At 40.3% G+C, this 18739-nt stretch overlaps 1 protein-coding gene across 6 annotated transcripts in view; it reads left to right on the top strand.

Moving 5' to 3' along the window:
- Positions 1–18739, top strand: part of LOC102887821 (schwannomin-interacting protein 1) — a 136869-nt gene that overhangs the window by 93863 nt on the left and 24267 nt on the right. For all 6 annotated transcript variants that reach the window (XM_025044220.1, XM_015586514.2, XM_015586513.2 and 3 more), the window contains exon 3: positions 15982–16100. In XM_025044220.1, the coding sequence (XP_024899988.1) occupies positions 15982–16100 (119 nt within the window). The remainder of the gene's footprint in view (positions 1–15981; positions 16101–18739) is intronic.

Below are 18739 nucleotides of genomic sequence, written 5' to 3'. Positions count from 1 at the left end.
AAAGGCATAGTGGGTAGAGGAAGAGAATGATCTGTGGCACTTTCTTAGTACCAATCTTTGCTCCTGTTGTTTGGCTGGGAAATTTTCATTTTGGATTTTGAGGTGCCCCTCTCCAAAAGAGAATATATTATTTATATGTGTGTATACATATATGTGTATGTATACAGTCAATATATTACTGTATATTAACTTGAATAGGTATATACATATACATAGTTAATAATGAGAGTTCAGTCATTTTAACTGTATATTTAAGCCTACCCTATTAAAATTAAAATGATGTTAGTAATTAGGCTTTTAGAGTTATGTATTTTACTAAATCTTGCAATCTCTAAATATTTATAGTTTCAGCCATCTGAGGTCTTGATTACAGATTGCTAACTGGACTAGGATGCTAAGCTAGGTGAGAGACTGAAGTTCATGAAATTCATGGTAGCCCCCTCCTTTCAACCAGAGCAGACCCATTTTTAAGTTTGTACATATATGGTTTCCACAGACGATTTTGGTTGAAAAGCAGTAAATCGAACTATTAATATTTCTTACTTTGGACAGCATTTAGAGGAAACATTTTAAGCAACACATACATTTCTCTTTTGTTCGTATATTTATTCAACAGCTCTTCATTGTCCACTTAATGTGTATAAGGCAGTGTCTAGATGCTGTTAGGGAAAACAAGATGATTAAACACAAATCCTTGCCCTCCACTGAACAGATGCCGCTGTGGCACTGGAAAACCATGGTAAACTAGAAAGGAAAATGCACTGTACAGCGTGTTAGGGTCCAATCATCAGTGAAGGAGCTCTTATTTTATTTCTTGAGGTCTAATTGTCTGGGGAGTGTTCCAGATGTGCGATTTATATTCATATTGTTATATGAGCACTGCCAGAATTCTCTCTGTATTAAATCCTAATTTTTAAGAGCTGCGCTTGATTATTTCCGTGTGCGCGCTTTTTTCTCATTGAGGCAGCCAGTGGGAGGCGATCTAGCACACACATTTAGAATGGGGGCCACAGGAGCAGAGGGCTCAGGTTCGAATTTGAGCCTGACTGAATTGACAAGCAGCCACGCTGTGGGCAAGTTACTTAACCCCACTGAGCTCTCACTCAGCTATAAAATGGGATTAGTAATAATATCTACTCCAAAGAAGCATGCATCTTACTACATGACATATATTAGCATAATAACAATAGCTACCCTTTCCTGAGGGCTTGCTGTGTGCCAGGCATTTTACAGGCGCCTTTTACACATGTCACCTGTAAAGTGCCTGGCATGTAGCAAAACCTCAGTAAAAGGTAGCTGTTGTTATTATGCTAATGTGTCATGAAGTGAGATGCATGCTTCTTTCATTTTAAGTAACTTCCTTTGGCAGGATTTGATATGCACAGGATCCTTCACAGCTGATACTTTATTTTAACCCCAAAGCCTTACCCTTGAAGAATTCTCTGGAACACGTGCACTGGGGACAGCACTCAGCGGCCAACGTTGCCTCATAGCCCTGGAACCTATTCTAGGCTCCTTCTTTACATGCAGATAGAGGAATCCTCGTCCAGAGGGTCCTGGAGTCGGGAGGAGAGTAGGACAAGGCAGGTCTCTGCTGGGAAGAAGCCCCACTCAAATGCAAACGTGGCTCATTAGATGTGATGTGTCTCCACACTGCCTGGCAAATGTGAAAGTCTTTGTCTTGGGAACTGAAGCAGGGGTGCTGAGGGTGGAGTTAAGGGAGGATTTGCATTTGGGTCAGGGGCTGCAGAGGAAAGTATTTGCTTCACAAAATCAGGGTTACAGTAAATGATGGTGAGACACATTTATGCCACGAGTCTTCAACAAATTGAATTTTTAAAAAAATTTGTGGAGAAAAATAGTAAACAGAATGTGAGCATGTCAGCAGAGGTTCAGATACCAAAAGGCTATGTTGAATGGCATTTTCACTTTAGAACTCTGTTCTTAACTGCGTCAGACTCCATCAAGAATCCACATTGGAAGATGTACTGACTGGTACCTCTCCCTCTTTCTGTCTGTGTCAGTGTGTCGGAGCAGGAGGAGGTGTTGGTAAACAGAGGTTTGCCCCTTGGATTCTTCTTTGGCCCACATCTCTTGCAAACAGTAACTTTTATCTTTTGAAATAAACAGTGGGTATATTTTTTCTTTGATGGCTGTAGTGATTCAATAATGACAAGTGTGTGTTTGTGTGTGCACTTCTGTTTGTCTGCTTCTTGCACCAAAACATCTCCAGCTGTGGGTCTTTTCCTTCCCTGTACGTAAAGCCAATAAACGAAACCAAAAGCCATGGGAAAAGGGTAAAGAGAGCAGCAGAAAGGAACGTTCTCTTTGTGAAAAAGCCCGCCACTGGCTGAATTTTAAAGAAAAGTTGATGGATCTTTTTTTCTTGACTATATTAATAGAACAAAGCACTGATCCTGGGGTGGAGGCGTCCTTCTCTGTGTTGAAAATAAACTTCATCTTTGTGCTGTGGCTTGATGAACTTTTACATCTGATTGTAAGAAATGATTGGTTATGGGAAAAAGAAAAAAAAAAAAGCAAACATCTGTCTTACAGGTTAGCCTTTAAATTACACTGTTTTCATTTTGTCACGGGATACCCAGCTTTTAACTCACTGGCGAAGTCTGTGAGGCTGGGTTTCTGGATCTATTTTTATCCCATACACTCTCTACCCTGAGTTCAAAACAAGGTTGCTGGTTTCCTCCCAGAGCTCCTAGCTCCTATCCACACTCAGCCCTGAAGTGGGAGAGTAGGGGGAGTTGAATCAGCTTTTCCTTGATTGGGAGTAGGAAAGGTACTGTGGAGAGAAATCCAGGAGGGATCATTCAGGGGAAGGTGACAGCAGACGGTGGGAAGGCTGGACTTTCAACAAGCCGAGTGTCAGTGTAGAGTGAGCCTCAGAAAACGACAGCTGCCCAGGACAGGCCAGGGAGCCTGGGCAGGGCGGTGTCTCTGGGACAGAGCGGGACAAGGACATGCACAGCCGGGCACAGACTCTTAGCTGGCTCTCACGTCAGCATGAGCAGTAACCAGGGTACTGAGCATTTGGCACATCGGCCTATCAGAATTCATGGAAGGTTATTTCTTAAGTGAAATTCTGAAGAGTTAAAGGATGAATTTGGACAGTGATGGAATGGATGACATCATCAGTCAAGAATCCCCATTGGATGTGGAGGGGAATTATAAAGAGGTAAGGGGGTAGAGTTCTTTTGTTTGTAAACAATTGGACCATTTTTCTAACTGGGAGAAAGATCACCCTTGAGAAGTGGCCAAATTCCACACTCAGTGGCCATTGCCGTAATATATTCAGGAAAGCTAAATGCACAGAATTGAATGCATTAAACGCTGGGAGAGTTCTTCTTTCTGCTTTTCCCAGCTTGTATTCATTAATATATTACAGCAGAAACTGGAATACACATGTTGTTGTTACCCTGAAGTTGAAAAAAATTTCTGTTATATATTTAGTTGCTAGGCAGGCTTGTTATGAAAAGGAAGAATTTTTTAAATTATTAACATGTTAACCTGCAATAAAACAATTATTAGAATGTTTAATCTATCTAAGTTTGACTTTTTTTTAACAATGAAAAATATTAAGTTTTACTAAGAGAGGTGTGCGGTTTTTAAAAATTGATATAGTATCTGCTAATTCTTTGCTTGCCTTTCTTTTTGAAAGTCGGTAAATTTATTTTTGGAGTGTTTTTTTATGGTAATTGTCTGGTAATAACAGGCCCAAGTAAAAATAGCTTTTAGTTATATGGGTGAGGTCACGAAAGTTAACTACAAGTACATGCTTGTCTATCCGCGGAAGGCTAAACACATACTATGTTCTTCCCCCTTATTATTTTCCATAAGTCAAATATAGGTCACAACACAGCTCAGGATGGACCTGGAAAGTAAAACCTCTTTTCCTTAAGAGGCAAATATCAGTTAGTACAGTCTCCTAAAACAGTAACACTTGCTGTTACATTTTTAACTTGATCAAATATGTCACTAACTTATTTTTCTCAGAATCAGAGATAGAAAGAAGCTTCTATCTTAATAGATCCTTATGTATGATAATATAAAATATGACAGTTTTATCTTATACTCATAATTGTGTGTGAGTGTGGGGGCTGTTTTAAGTGTATACTTTATTTCTCAGAGCAGTCTACAATAGTTTATGTTCCTTCTTCAGAAGCTGAAACTAAATATGTAAAAGAGATTTAAATGACCTGCTATGTTGTCCTGCATGTTTTTTTATCCCTTGTGATCCTCAAAGAGGGAATGAGTGCCCAAGGGAATAAGTTCACAGAGTCCTGAAACCTGAACACCTCTCAGCTGTCCCCTCCTGCCAGAAGTGAGTGTGCCAAAGATGCTTGGTTAGACATTTACATAATTTATGAAGTGATCCCCCCAATTAGTCTAGTCTAGTACACCTGGCACTATACATAATTATAATATTATTGACTATATTCCCTGTGCTGTATACCTGAAATTAATCTAAAATAATATTGAATGTCAACTGTAATTAAAAATAAATAAATAAATAAATATATCTTTATAATGAAAGTCATAGATGCAATAGCACTAGGTGATTATAATAAATTATTTTAGTATTTTATTATTAATAAAGAAAAGCTAATGAGGGAGACACTTGGGACACTCATCAGTCAGAGTTGGTCACTCACCCAACCCAGTAGAACAAGTGTACAGTCCTCATCTTGCCTCCTCAGTGCCAAAGGACTGGTCACGTTTTTCTTTTCAAATCGTTTCTCAGATTAAAAAAAAAAAAGTATTGGTCGGTTTGCACTTAGGAAAGTGAAAGGCATACCATTGCTAATTCAATAACAATAAAGTAATGACCACTGCAGTTATATACTACTTAGAAACTGAGAGAGGACCCAGATGCTTGAAATGAGTGAGCGATGATACGCGGCAACCTGATACTGCACTTAATAAAGCCAGAACACCAAAGGCAAGGCTCCAGTAGCTGCCCAGCGTCAACAACAGCCACACTGAATCACACTGTGTAGCCCGTTATCTGACTGAGGCAGGAGACTGCCGTATGTGATTTCAGGAGACAAAATATCTGCTAGGTTAGTACAAAAGGTCACTAGATGAAACGTCTAGATTTATAGGATGTTCAGAGATCAGTATATGTTGTTTGGGACCCTAAACATGAGAGTCGTTCTTGTTATTTCAGCTTTTTAACCTTTCTCAGGCAGAATGCTTTCAAATTTATGCATATCATGGTTACTGTAGAGGCTTCAGTATGCTTTAAAAAACCCACTATTCATAATTTCATTAAGAATTTCTAGTGAAACAGGGCAACATATGCTTTCTTTAAAATACAAAGAACAGGAAAAGAATTACCCAGTGTAAAAATCACTTTTCTTAATCGAATCTTCCTTTCCTACTCTTTTCCTCTAATGTTTGTTTTTGCCATTTGGTTGACTAAATAGAGAATTAAATTAGATGCCATAAAGCAGTGTTCTGCATGCTTCTTCCCTTGTACCCATCGGTATAATGTTTATGAGCTCATGACTCTAATATACATATATTTCATTCATAAATTACACAGTATTATCACTGTAAGTATATATTATGTATATATAAAACATATACACAAATTTTTAAAATAAATGTTTAAAATAAAAAGTTTCATAATTCTTTCACTGCCTGTCACTTTGAGGTCAGCTGTCAAAAACAATTGGAAAGATGGTATACCCCTGCCTCGGCACAGCAGAAATTCCTATGCTAGTTGCACTGATAAATACCACAAGGGTATAGAGATTATTTTACAAGGTTGTTTAAAGTCAGGCAAACAGCCTTTGTGAGAAAGGTCACTTTCCGATGACTAAAATTAGATTCCACCCAGGTAAAGGAAGGAAGAGTATGCATATGTTCCTTTTCCTTGGGGCAAGTCCTGACAGTAAGAAAGATGATTCACTAAGGACCTCTGGTTTACTCAGGACTAGTAAAACTGTACGCAATGGAAAACAGGTCTCGGTATTTAGGAAGGAGTGCCTGCAGCTTGGCAGAATCCGAGGTGTGTGTTTTGAGTCCATCATCACTCTGCCTTGCTCTGAACAACCCCTGAGTCTCGAGTAAAGACCCTCAGAGCTGATTGTCTTTAAAACCAAGCAGCACGCAATGTCCTGATTCCTTCAGCCGTCACTCACCAAGAGCCTTCCTGTGTCCCTGGCCAGGTGTGGGGGGCCATGATCACAGAAGGGAGACTGTGTTTTTCCTCAAGGAGCTTACAGTCCGAATAGGGAGGCACACAAACAAATAAGCTGACTCGAAATTGATGCTGCATGGAAGAATGTTCAGATAGCCAGTAGGGACCTAGAAAACATAAGACCTGGAAAGATCCAAATTACACTGATATAGAGAGAGAAAGGAAATCGAGACAATTTAACATAGAATTCAGTATTAGACTGGCTCCCACTTTGTTCCAGAGCAGAGCAAACACAGGGAAGAGGTCTTGCCTTCTGCTCCACTCGGAGTAAGGAGCTGTGGACGGGCCGTGTGTGGTCGAGGATGGGAAAGCTGGCTTTGCTTTGTTCCTCCGAGGTGCTGTCTCTAGTGTTGTGCATCCAATTATGGTGAAAGATTAGGGAGGAGCCCGTGAAAAAATTAAAAGCCTGGAAGGAACAATATTTAAAGTGAAGCCACAGCTGCGCCTCATGTTTTTTTTAAAAGGTGAATGGAAATGACTGCTTGAGATAAACTGTAATAAACAGGAACACAGAATGCCAGCTGCCATTCCAGACAAGAGCTCTGCCCTCCCCACTCAATTACTGAGGAAAAGCAGCCGTCGACCTCCATTAACCCTCACGTCTTCCTGTCTGTAAAGGCTGGATGCTCTGGGAGAACTCTGTTAAGTTACTGAACCCTGGAGCCCAGCCCCACCTCGACCACCTGGGGACAGTCTCTTCTGCGTTCTGAGCCAGGGTCTCCTTTTCTTTCAAGGAAAGAAATGGCCTGGTCGGCCTCAGATGTTATGAACATGAAGCTTCTTGGCTTCTACTTTGGGGTTCTTTCCGTCACATCACCCTGTTGGCACACCTTGGTCAGCCCGTATGGCCGGGGAATGCGTCGTTTCAAGTGACTTGACTTTCTGGACATATGGTATTTGAATTATATCTCAATAAAAAAAGTAAACCACGCACATAAAAAAAATGCGTGTGGTTTATTTTTTAGATATAATTCATATACTATAATATAGTATATTATATATAATTCATATACTACAAAATTCACTGTTTCAAATTATACACTTTGATGGTTTTTAGTATATTTATAAGGTTGTGCAAACCACTATCTAATTCCAGAACGTTGTCATCACCCCCCAAAAAGAAACCATGTACCCCATTAACAGTTACAGTTCTCAGTTCTCTCCTCCCCCCCACCACCACGACTATTAATCTACTTTCTGTCTTTATGGACCATGTACCCCATTAACAGTTACAGTTCTCAATTCTCTCCTCCCCCCCCGCCCCCAACGACTATTAATCTACTTTCTGTCTTTATGGTTTGCCTGTTCTGGCCGTCTTTAGTTCCTTTCTCCCCTCTTCTCACCAGCTTACCCCACCCTTCCCTTTAATATTAACAGCTACCATTTAATAAGTTTCTCTCTGGACCATGCACTGTGCCAAGTACTTCCCATATAGAATTTCATTTAATCCTTAACCCAAAAGATAGGTAATTATTATCTCTTCTTTCAGAAAAAGCAACGGGGGCTTAAAGTGTTCCTGTCACTTGCACGAGTGTCAGAGTCAAGGTGTTAACTTGGGTCTTCTAGACCCCGATTTCCCCACCCCGGCTTCACGCTCCCCCTCCTGGTCACACACGCCTGAGTCCCGCTCTCCCAGATCCTAAGTCCACCCTGATGTGGGAAATTGAGGACACCAGCGTCCTGGCAGCTGATTGTGGTTTGGCTGTTTCATAACCGTGCAGTAGGTATTTTACACTGTTGTGACAGTGATGCCGAATGGCTGCGGTGGTTTTACAGACCTCTCAAATGGCACCTGTTAAAAATAGAGCTCCCAGATAACAGCGTCTCTGTGGGCAATCGTTTGAGAACCAGAAAGAGCTCAAGATGCTCCCAAGCAGTTCGTGTTTTGGACATGCTGCTCATAAGGGAGGAAAACTTTAGTTTTCGACTGTATCCCTTTAGGATTTAATGTTGAAACACTTCCAAAACAGTAGTCATCTTTGCGGATTGCACCTTGGGCTCCTTCTCAGCCAGCAAACAGCTCCTGAACTTCAATTCTAGATATTTGTTAAATACTTTTGTTTTGGTCCTTAACAGTTAGAGTATTCAAGTGTTAAGGACCCCGCATAGCAGCACACTTCTGCCTGCATCTGTTTATATCTCCTCCCTGCAGCCTGAGGAGAAGGATGCAAACACTAGTCAAAACCATCCTCCAGATCAGCTAACAATTGTAAACTAACATCTTTATTCTCTGGACTGGCATCCCAACACTGATGTCAGCAAATTCTCAACTAAAACAGGTCCTAGAGCCCTTCCCTGTGCGTGCCTATCCTGGGCTTTAGATGTCCAAGGCCAGCTCTCCCATGAGCAGCGATTCTGAGCAAGCCAAACCCAGGTCTTAACATTGCTCAGCAGTCTGACATCTAGTCCAGAGGACTCTTTTTGGCAGATCTATGCAAGGATGCAAAGATAAGAGATTTCAACAGCATTTCAGTAAACCTTTCTGAACTATTTAAGTGTCTGAAATGGAAAATGTCAGAAATACAAACTGAAAAGAAAGTGCCCAGACTTAATATTTATTCAGTGATACAGTAGGAAGATCATAAGATTATTTAATTTATATTCCCACTAATAATTGAAAAGCTCTTCCCAGAGGATAAGATGAGATGCAAAAATTTGAAATAGCCTGCATAGTGCAAGTATTTATGCACTCGACATTCAAAAGCATACAATTAATTTTCTTATAAAATTCTGTTTCTGTATTTTAATCTTGTGACAAACCCATGGTTGTTTCCACGAGAAAATAACTAGAAAGTACCATCAATATAATTGGGTTTTCTTTTGATATTTTTGTTTTTAAGAAAATTTGCCTAATGAACAAATAAATAAGTTCTGTACTTTTTGCTCCTGATTAAAATCCTCAGACTCCTCCACACTGGAATGCTGAATGTTTACATGTTAGAGTAAAGCTGACTTTCTTACAAACTAAGGAGAAAAATAAGAGTGACTGTCACTTTCCTACAGGAAGAATACTTTCCACAGGGAGCTCCAGAATCCCAGTTGCATTCCCTGGTGGATGCTGCTAACGGTGATGATGCCAGATATCACTAGGCAATAGATTGCACTGAAGCAAGGGGATCATTAATTGCTTCAAAACAGGCATCCTGGCAAGGCCTTGGCAGAAGCCAGACGGCTATGAATGAAATCCACCTGGATGCAGAGTCTGGACCTTCCACAGTGAACAGATCTGTGCACAATTAAAGAACCAACTCTGTTTCATTTAGCTACTTGATTCGTTCAATTGTTCGATGGTTCTCAAAGTGTCTGAACCAGCAACATCAGCAGCGTCTGGGCACTTATTTGAAATGCTCTTTCAGCCCACCCCAGATCTTTTGAATCAGAAAAACCGTCTATGTTTTTACAAGCCCTCCAGTGATTCTCATGCATTATCAAGTTTGGGAACTACTGGTTTAAAGATATTTGTGACAGAGAGGGCTACTTTGTGTGTGTGCCCACCTGTGCAATTCCTCACTTGGCACACCCGTGTCACAGCAACCTCCTGGCATCCTGGGTTCCTGTGTGAGCTGTGGGGGACTAAGGTATTCATCAGCTTCTGGAATAATGCAGCCCAGTCCTTAGGAAGTTTTCCCTCAGTGGCATACTGTTTTCCATTTTTCCATCGGTGGAAAGTGTTGCCCCCAGGTGGTTCATATGCACCTTGCAGTGTGTGAAGCTGACCAGGTCACAATTTAGTAATGCAGAAAGCAGAATGCTAGAAATCGTATCTTACAGGATTAGTAGTGAGTTGAGTACTGAAACAGCATTAAAAAACGAGCACATTCAATAACCAGTAAAAGTAAGAAACAAACAGAGCTGGGAGGGTGGAGAAGATCAACCCAGGGGAGAGGCAGAAGACAGGAGATTTGGAAAAACAGTTTCATTTCTCCTCCTTCCTTTCCCACAATCAGATCCCATCCAGGCCCAGATTACTGCAGCTCCAGGCTTAGGTCTGCCTTTACTCCCACAGCACCGCTGTGCCATTCACATCCGTTGGGTCCCCCGATTCTCTAGGCCAGGCTCCTTTAAATATCTTCCTCCTTTGGAAGGTATTTAAGCCCCTTCCTCTTGGTCAGACAGGCCCTTTCCGGCTACATGGGTTTCATCATCTGTGCAGGAGTCAGAAGGAAGCAGCTGGTTTGCAATGTCCTGAGCACCAGCTGGCTTTAGGTTTATATGTAAGATGTCATTTCCCAAAGAGTGTTCCGGAGAACACTCTCGTGAGAGCGTTCTCACTCTTTGGGAAATGACATCCTACATGAGAACACTAGTGGCCCCCCAACTGTCTACACAAAAATATGATTCATCAATTAAATTTGAGAAATGCAGGTGTGGGGAGGAACAAACTTTCCTCTACCCTCAAGGTTCTTCTGGCTGGTCTAATGATCAAATAGACATGAGACAGATTAGCAAGAGAAAATAACCGAATTTAATACATACATATATATGGGAACCCCAAGAGATTCAGAAGCAGAAAGGGAGCTTGGGGTACCCAGGACCTTCTGAGCTAGGGATGAGGTAGTATACTTTGGGGACTTCAAAGGGTCATTGCAGGATAAAAATAGACCTTTAGTAAATAGAAGTTTGTCCTGCCATATAGATAGGTCAAAAGAAATTATCTCAAATAATCTCTTATTATGAATGAGCAAGGCTCCTAATTCAGGTTCTTCTAGATAGGTAAAGGGAGTGGCAGAAGTTTCTCTGGAGCCTAAAGCTAAAATTGCCTTTAGCTCGAAGTAATCTGCGAACCACTGATATACATCTTGGGGTAGTTCATTCCAAACTCCTACACAGAACATACCCAATCTTCCGCTTATAAATTTATGTGCAAATTAGCATGTGAAAGACAAGGCAACTCCTGCTTCAGAGCCCAGATATGTCATGATACTGCCGGCAAAGTGAATTGAGCCAGAAAGACAAAGGCAGGACCAAAGGCAAGACCTGTTTAAAGGATGGGTACATGCCACATCCTGAAGAAGGCATGGAAAGGACTTAAGGACATACTAGATTTAGAGGTGGACAATATCTACCCAAGCAGAACGTTTTGTTTTTTATTTCTTTACCAAATACCCTATTTGTTCTTGTCAAATTTGGGCATTTGCAGCAGAAGAGGGACGCAATGGGCAAGGCCCAGGACCAGTGTTCGGGTCTGAAAGTGCTCGGCTGTCTGTTTTCTGAGGCTGCCTGTTTTCTGAGATCGTGGCTCTCACGGCTCCCTCAAAAGCCATTGTGAGCCTTATCTGCCTGGATACAGGGTGTGGCAGTAGGGAATTCTGCTATCCGCTAGGAAAAAAACTGCCTGTGGCTGGGCAGTGGTGAGTTTCTAAGCACGTTTTTGGTCTCCTCTTGGTCTCAAATGGCTTTTCTCTCTCATAGTGATGAACCACTGTTGCTCAGTTGTCCTTTTGCTTTTTGCTAGTAATAATGACTTTAGATGTTTTTCTTTTGGCTTATGAGGATATTTCCCGAGGCCATTTTAGGAGTGGATGGGACTCCCCTTGTTGTAATGGCAGCCAAACAATGTGGTTTTGAGTCAGCCTCTCACTTTTCCTGTACATTTCACTGTTCCTCACCCTGGAGCATCTTTGGGCTTCGGAGGGTTGGAGGACATAATTGCCCTGCAGGTATAATTCCTTAGAGAAAAAAAGAATTTTGAAACCTACTCATGTGGGCAACCAAAAGGAAATTAGGTTTCAATTGTTGAATTTTAAGAGAAAAACTATTTCACTAGTCAGTTGAGTCATAATTACTTGAAATGTTAGGAATCACATTTGTTTCAAAAGGACACTTGAGCAGTGGTGTCAAGGACAGTGGCTCTGACAAGATATTTGCATTGTGAATGTTTGTGGTTATGATTAGGCCTTGGTATACACTTTGCAGTCCAGGATTTTCTCCTTTTCTGAGAAAGCATCACATTCATCTCAGTAAAAAGTAGATCCCTAACTCTTTAAGTCTCACATTGAATCCTCTACGTGGTGTCCACCATTTTTAGCCTGGACACATTACTCGTCAGTGTGGAAAAGTAGAAAGATCTAGCACCAAAAAGATGGACTTGAATCCTGGCTCTTCTATGTCAGTGAGATAACCTTTCATCACCCTGCATTCCTTTACCTTCAAAGCAGGAATTGTTGGAGGATTAATCATAATAGCGACCATTCATCGATTTACAATAGCATGGGCCAGGTACTGCTGCTAAGGAATTTACGTAAATTCTCTCATTTAATCCTCCAATATCAAGTGAGATCCTTTACCTTTGGGCCGAGAAGGGCTTTCCAAGCACAAAGTCATCAAGGACAGGCCAGAGGAAGCAAGCTATTGACTTTTAACTACATAACAGATTTAAAATGCGAAAGGACTAAACACCCTTAATATAAAATTTTCAAAACTCTCAGACCTTTATAGAAAAATAAGTAAAGCTGAGAGTAAATAATTCAGAGAAAAGCAAGTACAGCAACTAAAAATATGTAAATATTTAATCCCCCTGGTAATCAAAGAAATTAAAATTAAAAACGCATTTTGCCTATCTAATTAAAAATGACAACTTTTTTTTTTAAGTGAAAATACTCAGTGTTCGCCAGGTTGTAGTGAAAGCTGCACTCTTTTATGTTGCTGGTGGGCATGTAAATTGGAACAGATTTCTCTAGAGCAAAGTGACAGAATGTGTCAAGAGCCTCAACAAATGTTCACACCCAGCTGATCTGATAATTCCACTTCCAGGAACTTATCCTGAGGAAGTAATCAGACATGTGGGCAGGAATTTATGTAGAAATGCGAACTTCTATGTTATTCTTAATTGGATACAGCCCAATGGCTAACAATAGAAGGTAACTCCATAGGATATAATTATATACGGCATTAAAAATTGTTTTTAAAGCATTTTAACTGGTGTGAGGTAATGTAGGGAGGAGGCAAGAGAATTAAAATCAAGCCACAATCAGAGACTGCAATATGATCAGCCATGCAGCCGGGCCAGGAGGACGCCTTCAGAACAAAGGAAGATTTCTGCTGGGATTGCTAACAACCCATTCCGCCACACCTGTGAAGGAGAAACAGGTACCAAGAGTCATTCCCTATGGCTAAACCGTGGGGAACCTATAGATTAAGGGCTGAGAACTGCCAGCAGGCCTTTCACTCTACATATTCTTACCTTTTTACACTACATACTCTTCCCCTTCCTCACTATATGTACATATCAAAGGAAACGGGAACTACAGACTGACATAAACTGAATTCCCTGAACACACAGGGTCCCTCTCAGTTCCTTTGTCTCTCACTGTCCCTCTCACTCTGCCTCTGAGAGGAGACCACACTCTGGAGTGTTACCCCTTTTCTAATAAACTTTCCCTTTGACTCTAACTTGACGTCTGTGTTGAATTCTTTCTACACTATCTGCCAAAGGACCCTCTCCTCTCAGTGCAGGGCTTGGCATCCCCCACCCCTCTTCTCTCAATGCAGCCACCCCCACCCCCAGCTTGAGGAAATTTGCCCTGTCCTGCATCAGAGGGAAATTATCAAAATATAGTAAACAATATGATCTTAATTTTATGAAAAGAAAAAAATTATATGAGATAAAAAACTAGAAAGAAATATACCAAAATGTTAGTCATCTGTGTTTAAGTGGTGGTATTAGGGGTGGTATTTCTATTATTTATACTTAATTTGGTCAATGGGATGGGGGAAGAGGGACAGAAAAGGGGTAAAGATTGTGTATTATAAAATAGTCCTCATTAAACTGTTAATGAAGTATTCAGGTAAAGAATTGTAATGTAAATAGAAATATTTTAATGTAAATAGAAATATTTTTAAGGCCTTCAATATCTATAGCTCTACTGAATAAATCAGGAAAGACAGACACAGAATCAAGGGTATATTCACATATTCACACTGGGAATAGGTGTTTTCTCTAAATAAAACCTTTTCCAGATCTCAGGCTAATATTGGACACCAGCGTGTTGTCGAACATTAGTCATTAACACTCACGTTGTTATATACTGATTTCATTAGTTGGATGTTCAATTCCACGCAACAGTTTTCTGACTGTGAAGGGCATCGAGAATCTCCTTTGTCTGTTACATGAATTGAGAAATAGGTTCGCTGACTACATTCAATCTGCATGGCAGATTTGGGGAATCGGAAATGTATTAATTTGAAATAAAGATGTCAAGTGATGTGGTTCTGTTTTGGCAGGACCATCACAAATCCCAGTCCTGCATGTGTGGAAGGGTGTGTTGCTTTAATTAAGGTTCCCAGCAGTCAACAGGCTGTCAATCGGGAACCATTGGCTTAAGCGGTATGGCACTATCATATCTTTTATTCTGTGCTGTCCAATACAGGATCCACTAGCCGGAACTCTTGAAATGCATCTAGTATGACTAAACAAATGATTTTTTACTTTAATTTTTAATTTGAATGTAAATAGCCACATGTGACTAGTAACTACCATGTTAGGCAGAGCAGGCTTCACCTATAGTATAATGCCCTGCACTTGGGCATGAAATTAAGCCATTTTTCAGTCCGCCCTTCCAACAGGTTGTGCATTCTGTCACTCTGGCATAGTGATGCTCAGATCATGCCTCAGAGCTTTCACTGTAACTTCTGGTACTGGTGGCAGCAGATGTGGCTCCAGAACCTCCTACTGAGAGAATCAGGGGCCATCATGCCTTTGGTAGCCACACCCAATCACGTGAGAAGGGTTTTGAAGCATAACTTGCTCAGTGTAGTCTTCATCTGCCTGCTCAGAACATGAAATCGTGCTTCCACAGCTTTTACAAGCCCACAAAACAGGAAACCAAAATCTCATTCTCACTCTAGGATTTCTAACTCATTATGGTTTTTTTTTTGTAGTTGTTTTATTTTTAACTAAGGAAATCATTCTCGATCTTCTCTCCTGTTGTTTAAAGGGTTTAAAAGTTCAGCATGGTGAGTTTTTATGGGACTTTCATCGGAAGGCAAGTGTTGTAATGTTGTAAACATATCCAAATTATCGCAGTAGTGTAGTTTACCAAATTCTTTCCTATGCACACCGACCCGACTTCCCTTCAAAATATGAAACAGATGGGTTCAATTAGAATTCTCCAGCTATTCCAAACAATATGTTTCTCATAGTCTAAACCTGGTGAGATCAGTAAACTTGAACAGAAACAGTTGTCCCCATCAAGACTGAAAGCTGGGTGGCAGCAGGGGCTATGTCTGTCTCTCTAGGGCTCTATTCCAACATTATAGTGTGGCACTGTCCCATAGAGGTGCAGTGCATGTTGAGGGAATGATTTAATGTTCTTGCCATAGAGAAAGTGGGCTGAAAGGATGCTATAAAGAAGAGAGAGGACAGGATCCAGGGAAAGGCCCCAGTTGGGATAAAAGCTATTTGATTTAGGACAAAGTGCTTGCCCTCCACAGCTTTACTCTGTCATATCTAGCAGGTAAGAAGAAGAAAGATCACAGCACCAAGTAATCTGGTTCTATCCTGGTGAAGATCATTTAGTACCACAGTGATGGTTTCCTAGACTATCGTAAAGGGCTCTGGAGAATTGAAATTGCTCACAGAGGTGGAACCAGGAGAGACTGGTTTAATTTCAGCTCTTAATAATTTAAATGCTCTTGTGCTGCAGCCTATTTATTTACTTTTTGTCTAAGGTTACAATTCTAAGAAACTTAGCAGTTAGACTGCCTATGGTTGTGATATATCTGCCCACTTATCAGCAATTTTTATTTTCTTGAAATTTTAGGCACAGAAAAATGAGAGAGAATCTATTCGACAGAAGTTGGCACTCGGGAGCTTCTTTGATGATGGCCCAGGAATTTATACCAGCTGTAGCAAAAGTGGGAAGCCAAGCCTTTCCTCTCGGTGAGTGTTCTTTTGAATTGATTTTCTGATATGTACCTAATGGATTTTGTCATCTGACTACATATTTAATAAATCTTTGACTATTTTTTTTTTTCATAATACTATCACCTTTATTTGGAGTCTGGACAGGCCTCTCCCCACCTGTTTCTGGGGCTCGTTTTCTGGGTTTTAGTTGTGGGGTTCTTTTGGCCCATTTACCCAGCCACTTGAGGTCAGATTTCTATATTTTATTTTTTTCCAGACATAGTACTGATTTTGCTTTGCGATGGGGGGATCAAGGCACACTCTAAAGCCAGCTGGCTGATGCTTAGAGAAGTGTGGCAGACCACCAGATTTCCCATTAAGCAGTCCCAAAGCATCCAGCATCACACCCCTGATACATTTGATTGCAATGAATACTGGTAACTGAGAAATACAATTCCCACTTTGATCATTTAATGTTTATTATAGAACTTAACCTGTCCTTCAAGTGGTTTTTCTTTATCTTAATTTATTTCAAGATATCATTGCTCATTTATTGATATTTATTCTAGGATATCATTGGCTATTTGCATAGCTTCTAATTCTAAATAAAATATATTAAAATTATAGTTTTACCTAGAAAACAGGTTTGTAGACCAGAGCCTCTCAAACTTTAATGTGCATGCAAATCACCTGGAGATTTTGTTAAAATGCTGATTTTAATCAGTAGGCCTGGGTGGGGTTCAAGATTCTGTATTTCTAACAGCAGGTGTCCATGCTGCCAATTCATAGGTCATACTTTGCTTAGATAGTCTGAAAATGAGCTATTATGTATATCGGTATTCCAAGTTATAAAGCACATTGAACTTTGTTTTAATAAAGATGGTTGTAACCGATGACCCATCAGCATTCTTTAGATGCCTCCCCAAATGTCTCTTTCTGTCAGAATGACTGTGTCTTCCTTTGGGCTCTTTAAGACAAGTACTCCCAATGTAAATACTAGGTATAGTTACCATGTTAAGCCAGGTGTGAGAGACACATGATAGTATTCATGCATTCATTTGGCCAACAGACTTCCACTCTCTCCTTCATGTGAGGCCCAGATTTAGACACTTTAATATCTATTTCTGAGCAGAGCTTTCAATAAACCATGTACTTGAGTCTGATCCTTAGAGATTTATCCAAATCAGCAAAAATCAGAAAGCACGCATACGCTCCCATATGTGCATATTCAGGAGTCAGCGTAGGTGGTTAGTATGTCAAGACGGGAGCTGCCATTTGGCCGTGCCAAGTAAGGCCTGTCTTCCTCAGCTGGGTACCAGCTGGCTCATGGCATTCCTTCGCCCTTTTTCTGTGTCATTGCAGAGCTGGAAGTGACCTTTCCCTTTGCTATAGAAGTTCCTGTTTCCCCTCCCAGTGGGATGTGGCAGGAAGAGCTTTGGGGACCTGAAGGCCTGAGGATTGATTGGTCCTAGTCAGTTTCTTATTTTGAGACTTTAACAATTTACTTACTTTTATCATGCTTCCAGTTTCTTCATTTTTATAAAATGAAGGGATTGGACCATATAGTCATATAGATCTCTGCTACTGCTCTCTAATATTCTCCAAAGTGCCAAAAAGTTTTCTTCTAGAAACTCCATTTCTCTGCTCAGCAATGTCTTATCTCTCCAATTCAAAAGGGAGATTTTTGTCTTTTAAATAAAAGTTAGATAGGTATAGATATATACATACACACATACCTATGCGTGCATACCTACGTGCATACATATATGCATACATACATACATATATGTGGCTGTAAAAGTAAAATAGAATTAATAACTGTGAAGTATAATAAACACAAAATAAAAGTAGCAGGCCCCTGTCCCATCCCTCTCTATCCTTGTTCCACTTTCCAGAAACAATAATTTTTAACTCCTTGGCTGTTTCTTCCGGTATTTACGTCCATATCTCTAAGTAAAATGCATATCTTCTTAGCATTTACTTTTAAATGACCATCTTTTGACTAGAAATTTGGGACTTAACTCTCTCTTACATATATCCATATATTCCAAACCCCGTTCTCCTTTCATAGTTATTTCACAATTTGGGGTCAAATAACTCTTCAATGTTTACATTATTAAAGTCATATATTATTCATGCTGAACCATGCTACAAACTATTATTACTTGAGTAACTGTTTTGTTTGTTTTGAAATTAAAATCGCCCCACTTTTACCTTTGGCACTCCATGATTTTGACTGCTATGTTATATTCCCCTGTGTGAATGTATCTGCCACTCTTCTGATGACGGGCGTTGGATTCCAGAGGTTTTGCTCTTGTAAACAATTCTGCTCACACTCATTCTTGTACATCTTTTACTGTCTGTGTGCAAGAGTTTCTCTTTGATGTACACGTAGGAGTGGAATTATTAGGGAAATATATGAATGCTCACATTTAAAAGATAATGCCTGTGTTCTAAAATGGTTACAACAAGTTATGTGGCTACTAGCAAAGTTTCAGAGATCCTGTGGATCCATAACCTTCCTAACACTTGATATTGCCCATTTCTTTTTGTTAATTGAATGGCTATCATATGGTATTATTAGCCTTCCTTCTTTCCTCTTCTGTAAAATGACTGTCTGGGTCTTATTGGATTCTTCGTGCTCTTTTTTTCATTGAAGTTCTGTAGTCATGATA

This window comes from Pteropus alecto, unplaced genomic scaffold, assembly GCF_000325575.1.
Source record: "Pteropus alecto unplaced genomic scaffold, ASM32557v1 scaffold81, whole genome shotgun sequence".
Lineage (NCBI taxonomy): Eukaryota > Metazoa > Chordata > Mammalia > Chiroptera > Pteropodidae > Pteropus > Pteropus alecto.
Note: the sequence above shows the minus strand (reverse complement) of the source record. Positions and strands in the feature narration are given on the sequence as shown.